Genomic DNA, 12,000 nt, shown 5'->3' with positions numbered 1-12,000 from the left:
AGGCTGCTCGGTGGGGTGCTCGGCTAGGAAGGGGTGGGTGAACGCGCCGGGAGTTAGCCGAGGGAACAGCAGACACGCGTGGGTGACTCCAGAGTGGTGGAATGCGGGCTGTCCCGGAACGGAGCTAAAGCGATGGGATTTCCAGACGAGTCTTTCCAAGGCCAACTTTTAAAGGTCGGAGGAAAGTTAGTGGTGGGGTGGGGGCCCCGAGGGGAGAGCTGGGTGGGCTCCGCCGCCTCCTCCCCTTTAAGCGGGTGGCCCGGCGCCTCCTCCGTTACCTGGAGCGGGGAGGGGCTTGGGAAAGTTTGTGTTTGTTGCTGGCAAAGCGCCGGATGGGAGGCGCGGGCGGGCGGGCGCTGCGGTTCTTCCCTTTTGCTTTCGGGAAGCGGTCGGGGCTGCACACTCGGCTTGGCGGGCGGCTCCGGCGCCCGGCTCGTGGTGCCCGGCCGGCTGGAGGCGGGAGGTGGCGGCGGGCGCGGGGCAGGGGCGCACGTCCGCCCCAGCGCTGGGATTTCTCGGCTCGCGAGGAGAGCGGAGCAGGCGCGCGGCCCAGGCGGAGGAGCGCCGACTCTGGAGCAGCCGGAGCTGGAGGAGGAGGAGGAGGAGAGGCGGCGGGGAAGGAGGAGGCAGGGGACAGTCGCTCCCGCCCGGCGAGCATGGGGCGCCTGGCGCCGAGGCCGCTGCTGCTGGCTCTCCTGTCGCTGGGTGAGTGCGCGCGGGGCCCGGCGGGGCGCGAGGGGACCGGCGGGCCCCTGGAGGCTCGGCGGGGCGCGGCTGCGGCGTGCGGCCTGGGGCGGCGAGGGGGCCGGGGCCGCTCCCGGGAGACCGGCCGGGGTAGGCGGGTGGCGGGGAACGGCCGCGGTGCCGCGGGGAGCCGAGTGCGAACCCGGCCCGGCCGCGCGGGGTGCGAGTCGCCGCTCCGCCGGGCCGAGCCTCGCCGCCCGCGTGTGCCGGGGGGAGTGGCCCGGGGCCGGCTTCCCCCAGCCCTCCCTACCTGTTGGCGCCCGCGAGCCCGGCTCACCTTGAACTCCCGGGCTGGAAGGTGCTGCGGTCCCCGGCCCGAGTCCCCGGCTTGGGAGCGGAAATATGCCCCTTGGATATGCCCCGCCATAGCCCAGACCGGCGGGATCGCTTTGCACACACACAAACCCACACCGAGGTGCCTTTCCAGGGAAGCGAGGGAATCCACCAACTTCCTTCTGCGAAGGTCACAGATGGCCCAGAGCGCTACAATAGAAATCGGTGTGCGAGTCCCAACGTCCTGTTAGTTGTGGCCGCATCTTCTGCCTCAGTCTTTTCCTTGAGCTCTTCTTGAAGCTGCCTGGCTGCATACTTACACACAAAGACCTGGGAGCCTTGGCCTCTCCAACTTTTCCGACCTGTTACTTTTCCTCCTTTACTGTCCCCTCTCTTCCACCCTCCCTAAACCTAAACCTCTTGATTATTTGGCCCAGCGCCCTCCACCAACCCAAGGAATCTTTGGTGGGTTTTTTTTTCCTCTCCATTTTCGATTCACCCATACATACAGACACCATCTTCATGCGGTGTAATATGGTATATTAACATAATCATGTGATTATCAGCCACAGAAATACATCTGCTTATTAAGTGCCCACCGTGGTACACCTGAGGGCTGACTTGTAAATGCTCTGATATGCTTGGATGCCTTTGGTCATTGTCAACCAGAACAGAATGAATTCTGCCATCTGACCAGGCATTCTCTCCTGCCCTTCTAGAGAAGGCACATCTGAATCTTTTAGGAAGCGCATGGTGTGTGGTGTCAGTCCCAACCAGGCCCCAGCTGCACATAGGGTAAATGACCACTCTGCACTTATGGTCAGAGGGTCCCAGTGGAGGCCTTCCACAGCCACTCCTGCCCTGCTGGCTCCAGGACCCACACTGTCCCAACCCCCATGATTCTTGCTGCCAGTGGGCAAGCCGTTCTAGCTGCCACTGGATTTCCTTCCTTCCTTCTGAGGGGTCTTCTGGAACTCAGTCCCTAAGAGAGCTCATCCAGCCACATTGATTTAGCTGCAATCATGTACAATAAGCTTCCAGATCTCTCACTTAATTTTGTACCATCTCTTCTGGGGTCTCGGATCCTAGTGCTTTTATTCTCTCTCACTCAGGGACCCTTGTAAGTTCTCCGTTCATTACACACTGCTAGGGATAATCCACACCCATTAATTGGCTAATGTGTCTGAGTCAAGCGGGGCCATGGCCAATGGTTGCACAGACTGTGCACTGCACAAACTCTGGGAGCTGCTATTCACTTGGTAGTCTGTGTGAATGACTCCCCCTAGAGTTGTGCAGTTCATAACCTGTGTACCAGTTAAGAGGATGGAGTCAGGTAGAAGTCCCTTGAGAAACTATGATAAGGGGGAAAAGGGGAGAGTGGACAAACAGAGACTGGGGAAAACAAAATAGAAGAGGGGAAGGCCAAGCTTGGGGAAGTCTTGGATGTATATGAGTGTATCCTGTCCTGGCTGGACATCTCATGTTCTACACATAGGGAAAGCCTGTGGTGTCACCAGCCAATGACTTTTCTCCTGTCAGTTCCCTGAACTTGATGTTCCACCTGGTCCCTCTGCCCCCCAGAATCTCACTCCGTGTGGCTTCAATTTGACCTCTGGGAAGCCACTCTAGCACTGTACTGATTCCTGAAACGTACTATGTTGCTATGCAGGATCATCTTTCCTCTTGTATTGCAACCTGGGCATAATCTTACTGTCACTCTCTTTGACCTCTACATTCACACTGTCGCTCAATCCTGTGGCTTTTCCCAGAGTGCAGACTTGAGCATCTCCTGTCTTTCCTGTGTCTAAAGCTACTATCCTAGCCCAGCTTCTGATAGTTCCCCATATAGATAACTTCTCACATCTTCCTGGTTGACTTTCTCCTCCAACCTCCCGTCTAAGTTCATCATTTTCCTAAAGGATCATTTTTGGGTGTCCCGCCTTTGCTCATTCGTTCTCTGGGATTTTTGTCAAGGATATGCTGACGCTGTGTTCTCTTCCCTCTAGTCTTTTCTCTGATTCAGACACTTCATTCCAAGTAACCTCCTTACTTTCCTTTACATAGGGTCTATGTGAACCTCTGGCTTTTCCATTTCCCATGGCCTGGAAATGCCCCTCCTGCTTCTCGTCTTGCCTGTGTTATTTCCTTTTTCCTCTAAAACCCGCTCCCTCCTTAGAGCTTTCCTAACTGAGTCTACCTGTCCATCCCATCAGAACCCACTCAGCTTCATAGAGCAGATTTCCACTTCTGTTACCTATGTCTGACCTGTCTTGTCCATCCATTCCATACAGCATTTCGGAAACACCCACTCTGTCCGTAAAAGTGTCCCAGACAAATTACCAAGACACAGTGGCTCACTGTGTGGTCCGTGGGAGTGGGTGGACAGATAATAAAACAGCTAGCCACAGGACAAAATGAAATGCCTGACATAGAAACCAGGAGCTGGTAGGAAGCAAGGAAGAGGATGATTAATTTTGACTTGAGATTGGCGTTGATTTGGCTGAAGAGGTGACATTTGAGCTGAGCCTTGAGGATAATTAGAATTTTGAGAGAAAGGATAGAAGAGCATTCCAGGCTCTGGGGAAAAGCAGTAAGTGTGGATGAGTGAAAGTACTTGGGTCATTCAGAAATGACATGTAAGTTCCATGTAACTGGAGGTGGGAGGAGGAGGATATAATGGGGGAGCAATCAGGAACAGTGGGTTTGGGATGGATTCGGAGGGCTGTTTGTGCTGTGCTGAGAAGTCTGGACTATTAGGGGTGGGTTTGTTGGCCTTGTGGGGGCTGCCAGGCAGCCTGTGCTTCTCCCATCATAGCACTCATTTATCTCACGGTAGGTAATTATCTGTTCCTGGTCTAAATCCCCACCTTGTTTATTCCCCAGGGGCAGGGATCATGTCGCACTTGTTAGCTATAGTATCCCTGGTACTGATAGGGTAGCTGGCACAAAGTAGATGTTTGATAAATATTGACTGACTGAGTGAATACATGCGTGTATCTCTATCTGTGGGTAACAGGTAGCCATTGGAAATTCACAGGGTGAGAGGAATACAACATGGTGCTGTGTTGAGGAAGGTCAGTGGTCTCCGGTGTGCAGCATGAATTAGGGAGTGGAAGGTATGAAGACTGTGGAGAGGGATTAAGATATTCTCTTAATTTGTGTCTTTTTGAAAAAGTTTGCAAATCTGTTGAAATGGATTTTAAATGAAAAGCATTGCATCTGTATTTTAAAATTCAAATAATATGGAAGGGTATTGTGTTAGTTGGGTAAGCTACACTGCTCTGACAAATAGACTCAGCACGGAGTGGTTCGAACAATAGAAGTGTCTTTCATAACATTCCTCAGGGGATGTTTCAGATGAAGGGTTGGGTGGGATCCCTGCTCCATGCAGTCATTCTGGCTCCCAGGCTGCTGGCAGTTCTGCTGTCTTCCACCCTGGTTTCTAGATCACTTTGATTGTCATCATTGACCTTCCAGCCCCATAAAAGAGGGGAAGAGCATGGAGGAGAACATATGGAGCCTTCCTGGGCCAGGCTCGGAAGGGGCACACATCATTTCTGCACACATTCCATTTGAGAGACTTTCGTCTCATGCCACACTAGCTGCAAGGGAAGCTGGGAAATGCGAAGTGGCCTGGCAGCCGTGTGCCAGCTGCTGTGGAAGAAGAGAAGAACAGATGTGAGGGGACAGCTAGCAGCCTCTGTGTCAGTTATAAAGGGTGTAAGGTAAATAGAAAAGTGTGCCCACCTTCCCACTGTCCGGGCACAGCCACTCATGTATAATGTACACGTGTCTGTATACTAAATATTTTGTTTTTTGTTATAGCTTCCATACAGGGCTCTGCACCTGCCAGGCACTGAGTAATAATAGCTCTGTTTATAGAGTGCATATTAAGTGTCAGGCTCTATGTACATTCTCATATTTCATCCTCACAGCAGCACTTTGAGGAAGATACTGTTATTTTCTCCATATTACAGATGAGGAAACTGATGCCCAGAGAAGTTGTCTCTTGTCCAGGGTCATACAGCTATTATGTGGCAGAGCCAGGATTGACCCCAGGGCTCCATTCTGCCTCTACTAAGGAAAAGTTGACTGATGTTCATCGTAAACTTGTGCTGTTCCTTGCTTGAGAGTCGTTTAGGCAAAATAAGGATGATAGTGGTTTGAAAGCGAAAGTGTGGTTAAAAATAGGAGAGTCTCGGCTTAGTGCAGTCCAGACAATTCATAAGGGAGAGGCGGTGCCAGGACGCACCTCACAGAGGAGACAACTCTGCACTCCCAGCAGGTCACCACGCCTGCTCTGAGGAAAGGCACCGACATGCAGCTTCCTCCAGAAGCTGAGGGAAGAAAGGAAGGCTGGCAGGAGGAGCGCCAGCGAATCCACCCAGCTTAGCGGTCTTTGAAGTGCTGTGGCCTTCAGAGATTCCTTGGCACTCATTTTAGCCTTGTTAACAGAATTCCTGTATCTGCCAAGCTGATTAATGCCTGCCTTGGCTGTAATTATTCTTATTAGCCTGCTGAATAAGAACTCGAGTTGTCAGTGGTCCTTCCTTACAAGGCAATCAGGCTGGTCGGTGTTTATCTGGCTATTTTGTTTCAGTGACGAGTCGCCGAGCTGAGTTTTACCCCATAGACTGAAGGTACATTTTCACATTGGCTTTGTGTCTGGCAGTTGAATAAGGTGTGTGCTTGTCTGTCAGTGTGTGTCCGCATCTCGCTTTATCAAATGAAGTTGGGGGAAGCTGTCAGGGCAGTTCACAGCTATTCAGTTTAATCGCGTCGGTTTCTTAAAGGCAGGGTAGCCTGCCATTTGACTCTCTGCTTTGGGAAAATAACTTGAACTGGCAAAAATTCTTCATAATTTATCTTCTGGAAAAGGCGAAGTGCTGCAGTTGGCACAGTGAGTGGTTTTTCAGATCTTGGAGTATTTTTCCCCACACCAACTGCAGTCTTTGCGAAACAACAGACTGAGACCCAGCAGTTAACACTGTCGCGTCCCAGCAATGCGATTTCCAGTGGACTAGAGATAATGGCACTGTGTACACGTGTGTGTTCTTCGAATGCTGATTTCTCCACAGTACTCCCTGAGTGTTTGTGCGAGATTGTGGGGTCGCTGAGCAGCATGATTCAAGTTTAAGTATGATGTTCTGGGACCTTAATTGGATCCTGCTTCGCACCTTTATAAGCAGCTGGAAAGTGAAAGCATTTACATCACTCAGAGTATTTTGGGGGAATGGAGAAACACTGTTTGGCCGCTGTGGCTCTTTCTAGGATGAATTTGGCTTAGAACTGTGAAGAATAGAATTGTGCTTAAGGGTTCAGGGCACATTTCGGAATGAGGGTGCTACTTTTGAATCCTAATGAAATAGAGGCAGTGTGCAGACAGATGGGTTACTTCTCAGACCTTAACAGTGACACCAAGCCGAGAACATCCTGATGATGGCTCTTACTTGGTCTTGTTTAGAGCTGGACTGGGCCAGAACTTACCAGCTTGTTGTAAGGAGCCCGCATGGGTTTCAGGTGTGTTGTAGGTGTGTCATGATACCGGTGCCCTCAGGCCCTGGACCTCACAGGTCAGAGCCGCCTCTAAACCAGAAGTGCTGTTTTCCCCGAGAGCCATACAGATAGTTTCAGTGTCTGCGTGTGCTGTGATTTGACGGTGGTTGACAGTTGTCTTTTACCTTGCGAATCACAGCCCTTTAGCCCCAGCTTGGCCTTGGGATGAGTGGTTTGAAAGTGGAAGTGGATAAGCTTGGTGACATGGCATGTGGCTCATTTTTTCATTCAGCGAATATTGAGAGTGCCTTCTTCTCCATGCCAGGCATTGTTCTGAGTGCCAGAGATTCTGCAATGAACAGAGCTGACTTGAGCCTGCCCTCCAAGGGTGGGATAGGATGCACGAGACATGTGGTTGGTGGTGTTGCCAGAAAGTGCAGCACCACCCAGACGATTGAGGCAAGGGTCTAGGGCAAGGTCTTGGGAATGCCTACATTAGGGGACAGGAAATGGGGGCGGGGGGTTCTAGAAAGAGTAGTTGGATGGCAGAAGAACTAGGAGATCACTGCCAAGCAGAGATGGGTGTGAGTAGACTTGTTAAAGAGGGATTGGTCAAAACCAGAAGGATAAAGATGACAAGAAGCCTTGGATTTGGAGATGGTGAGGAGGAGGGAAGGGAGAAGTGGAGGGGACGTGCAGGGGGCAGGAGTGTGGGGAGCCATCAGCCTTCTCAGCCCTGACAGTGGCCACCGAGTCCCAGGCCCGCCAGTCACATGTGGATGCTCCCTTTTGTTCTCTGCGCACATTGAAAGTTGCCCATGTTCCTCTGGATGTCTTCTCCGTGCTGCTTGGTGGAATTAACCTACTTTCTTTTTTTTAAAAAATTTTATTATTATTATTTTTTTTAATTTTATTGAGTTAATGATAGGTTACAATCTTGTGAAATTTCAGTTGTACATTAATGTTTGTCGGTCGTGTTGTAGGTGCACCACTTCACCCTTTGTGCCCACCCCCCACCCCACCTTTCCCCTGGTCTCCACTGAACTGTTCTTAGTCCATAATTTTAAATTCCTCATATGAGTGGAGTCATACACAGATTATCCTTCTCTCGCTGGCTTATTTCACTTAACATAATTCCCTCAAGGTCCATCCATGTTATTGCAAATGGAATGATTTTGTTCTGTTTTACAGCTGAGTAGTATTCCATTGTATATATGTACCACATCTTCTCTATCCATTCGTCTGTTGCTGGGCACTTAGGTTGCTTCCACGTCTTGGCTATTGTAAACAGTGCTGCAATAAACATTGGGGTGCACAGGACTTTTGGGATTGCTGACTTCAAGCTCTTTGGATAAATACCCAGTAGTGGGATGGCTGGATCGTATGGTAGTTCTATTTTTAGTTTTTTGAGGAATCTCCATACTGTTTTCCATCGTGGCTGCACCAGTTTGCATTCCCACCAGCAGTGTATGAGGGTTCCTTTTTCTCCGCAACCTCTCCAACATTTGTTGCTATTAGTTTTAGATATTTTTGTCATTGTAACGGGTGTAAGGTGATATCTTAGTGTAGTTTTGATTTGCATTTCCCTGATGATCAGCGATGATGAGCATCTTTTCATGTGCCTATTGGCCATCAGTATATCTTCTTTGGAGAAATGTCTGTTCATGTCTCCAGCCCATTTTTTGATTGGGTTGTTTGATGTTTTGTGGTTGAGTTGCAAGAGTTCTTTATATATTCTGGATATTAAGCCTTTGTCAGATATATGACTTGCAAATATTTTTTCCCAGTTAGTGGGTTGTTTTTTTGTTTCAATCCTGTTTTCATTTGCCTTGAAGAAGCTCTTTAATCTGATGAAGTCCCATTTGTTTATTCTTTCTATTGTTTCCCTTCTCTGAGAAGGCATGGTGTCCGGAAAGATCCTTTTAATATTGATGTCAAAGAGTGTACTGCCTACGTTTTCCTCCAGAAGCCTTATGGTTTCAGGTCTCACCTTTAGGTCTTTGATCCATTTTGAGTTTATTTTGGTGAATGGTGAAAAAGAATGGTCAATTTTCATTCTTTTACATGTGGCTTTCCAGTTTTCCCAGCACCATTTGTTGAAAAGACTTTCTTTTCTCCATTGTATGCCCTCAGCTCCTTTGTCAAAGATAAGCTGTCCATAGATGTGTGGTTTTATTTCTGGGCTTTCAATTCTGTTCCATTGATCTGTGCACCTGTTTTTGTACCAGTACCATGCTGTTTTGATTACTGTAGCTTTGTAGTATGTTTTGAAGTCAGGGATTGTGATGCCTCCCGTTTTGTTCTTTTTTCTCAGGATTGCTTTAGAAATTCGGGGTCTTTTGTTGCCCCATATGAATTTTAGGATTCTTTGTTCTAATTCTGTAAAGAATGTCATTGGGATTCTGATTGGGATGGCGTTGAATCTGTAGATTGCTTTAGGTAGAACGGACATTTTAACTATGTTTATTCTTCCAATTCATGTACAAGGAATGTCTTTCCATCTCCTTATGTCGTCATCCACTTCTCTCAGAAAGGCCTTGTAATTTTCATTATATAGGTCCTTCCCTTCCTTAGTTAAATTTACCCCAAGGTATTTTATTCTTTTTGTTGCGATTGTGAATGGTATTGTGTTCTTGAGATCTTTTTCTGTTAGTTCATTACTGGAGTATAGAAATGCTACTGATTTATGCAAATTGATTTTATACCCTACAACTTTGCTGTAGTGGTTGATTACTTCTAACAGTTTTCCAATAGATTCTTTGGGGTTTTCTATATATAAGATCATGTCGTCTGCAAACAGCTAGAGTTTCACTTCTTCCCTCCCTATTTGGTTTCCTTTTTCTTGCCTGATTGCTCTGGCCAGGACCTCCAGTACTATGTTAAATAAGAGTGGTGATAGAGGGCATCCTTGTCTCGTTCCTGTTTTCAGGGGGATGGCGTTCAGTTTTTGCCCATTGAGTATGATGTTGGCTATGGGTTTGTCATATATGGCCTTTATTATGGAATTAACCTACTTTCTGATGCTGCTTTCAGGTCTTCAGCTTTTCACTGGAAGCCACAGCTCAGGGGCTTCATGGCGGTTTTATAACCCATCTTTTTCCCATCTTCATCAGCTAGGAAGATTCCAATAGTCTGTGTTACAATCAAACCATTTCATGTGTGTTTCTAAACTATTTCTGTTCTTGAAAATCACTCAGGTTGAGAAAAAATAGGGCTCAGTCTTCGGAATCAGTCCTGCATTTAAATCCTGTGCTCCAGCCAGGGGCATCTTGGACAGGTTTCCTAACCTCTCTGAACCTCAGTTTCCACATCTGTGAGAAGGGACTGATACCTCTGTTGCAGGTTTGTCACGAAGAGTAAAGGTAATATATCTAGAAAAACGCAAATAGGCCAGTGCAGTCTCTGAATCAGAGGCTGCCTTTTAACCAACCCCCCAGAGGGTTCGAATGCGCATCAAGTTTGAGAAGCCCTGGTCTGGAAGCGTGCTTGACACGGGTTATTTGGTAGCCTGGCTTCTTGGTGAACTCTGAGGCAAAGGCCGTGATCAGGGTCAGAGCTAGAGGAGAGTGGGGTGGGATGGGCCCCGTGGGGATGTGGCGGGCCTTCGGTTAGCCATGAAGGATAGGGTCAGCTTAGGTCTGTGCTGGTGGCAGTTGGCCTGGTTTTGTGACTATATCCCACCATGTTTGGCAGCCTGGGAGCAAGGGAGGAACATAGTGTGATCCCTGCATGAAATGAGAGTGGAAGGATGAGGGATGCAGGAATCTGTAAGCGGCTGCGACAGCATCACAGAGACGGCCTAGGAGTCCAGGTGGGACGGGCAGGTGAGTGGGGCCGGAAGGCCTGATTTATCGCAGAGGGTTTGAGGGTCTAGAGGTCATGATAAGGCTGAAAAAGCCAATTCAGAGGCACAGGGGAGTGGGTGGGCCAGGAAGGTAGGAGGGGAGGATCAAAAGAGGTAACTTGTGAGTCCAGGGTCTTGCACGTGGCAGTCTGAGGAGTAGCAGGCCAGGCTGGCAGTGGCCAAAGTAAACCCTTACCCAGAGTTTTTGCCTCTCACGTCATTTTGGCCAGTCTTCCTCTACTGTCTGACTGCAGGGGCCTGAGTGGATTAGGAGACAGAGGTGTGACTTTTTAGAAGCATTAGTTCCAGGTGTTGTAGGGAAAATGTAGTAACCTGTGACTAAGATGAATTGGGGGTTGGGGAGCAGTTGGGCTGGGGAGGAACCAATTTGAGGATTCTTTTCTCCCTGAGAAATTCCTTCCTACCTTTTATATAGCATTTATTTTGCACCAGGCACTGCACTTTCCATATATTAACTCATTTTATATGCTTCATAACCCTGTGAGGTAGGTACTATTATTGCTTCCATTTGAGAGATCAGGGAATCGAGTCAGAGAGGTAAAGTAACCTGTTCAAGGTCACATAGTAAGTAGCAGAGCTGCTGGGGTTCAAACTCAGATGGCTTAGCTCCAGAGTCTTGGCTTATAACCACAGTACACTGTTCTGCTTCTCTGTGTTAGTCCAGATATTGAGAGTCAAACATATGTTTGGAACCATAGAAGGGAATCGATACAGTTAGCCAAAATGTGATAACATTTGTTTCCTTGACTTTTAAAACAAGAGGCTTGGGTTCTGGTCCTTGATCTTCCATTCCCTAGTTCTGTGACCTTGGACAAGTTGCTCAATGGCTCTTAGCCTCTATAAAGTAAGGCGCTGGGCTAGCTGATCCTGAAGGCCCCCTTCCATCTCCTTAATTCTTTGAGTCCACGCTGACCCCTGCTGTTGGCCATATGGGCCGCCTGGTCCAGCCCTGGCTCCTGGCTGGTCTTCCCCAGTACTCCTCCCGTCTGTGCCTCTTATCCCTCACCTGCCTGGCACCTCTCCATGACAGGCGGTTGGTGCTTCACAGGGCTCTGGGAGTCCTTGTTCTGTCATCGTATCAGCAACTAACTACTTCCTCCTTCTAGCCCATTTCCTGTGCTGTGAAACGGGCATCTTCATGGTTCTCTAGGTCACTGAGATGTCCCTACCACCAGGCTAACTGTGCTTTCAGACAGACTTCTGGGAAAAGTTAGAGAAACAGTAAAACCAATAGGCATTTCTAGATGACAGACTATTTTTTTATTACTGATTTTTTTTTGCAGGTTTTGTTGAGGATATCAGCCATGAGTAAGTTGGGGTGGAGTAATCGAGTCTCAGCCCTGAGAGGTGTGACTTGTGTTTTCTTCTCCATTTAGCCCTCAAGCCTGGGGAAGAGCCTGGGAGACAGTTATGCTGTCCAGGCTTTCCTTTTCCTGATACCGCCCCCCCCCGCCACCCTGGCCATAGTGAGAAGAGACACAGACATCTTTAGATGTGTCCAAATGTTTACACTACTTTGGATTTTCCACTTCCTAAAGAGTAGGAGAGCTGAAATTCAGACATCTCCAATCAGTAGCCTTAATTGGCTAAGAATTCTGTTCCTAGTGTTTGAGTACCTTCTT

General features: G+C 48.6%; 1 protein-coding gene across 1 annotated transcript in view; it reads left to right on the top strand.

The window, feature by feature from the left end:
• Positions 1 to 201: 201 nt before the first annotated feature.
• The window catches only part of PTGFRN (prostaglandin F2 receptor inhibitor), a 72,670-nt gene continuing 60,871 nt past the window's right edge, over positions 202 to 12,000 (top strand). The window contains exon 1 of the mRNA XM_023641345.2: positions 202 to 705. Coding sequence (XP_023497113.1) covers positions 333 to 705 — 373 coding nt within the window. The 5' untranslated portion in view covers positions 202 to 332. The remainder of the gene's footprint in view (positions 706 to 12,000) is intronic.

This window comes from Equus caballus, chromosome 5, assembly GCF_041296265.1.
Source record: "Equus caballus isolate H_3958 breed thoroughbred chromosome 5, TB-T2T, whole genome shotgun sequence".
NCBI lineage: Eukaryota > Metazoa > Chordata > Mammalia > Perissodactyla > Equidae > Equus > Equus caballus.
Note: the sequence above shows the minus strand (reverse complement) of the source record. Positions and strands in the feature narration are given on the sequence as shown.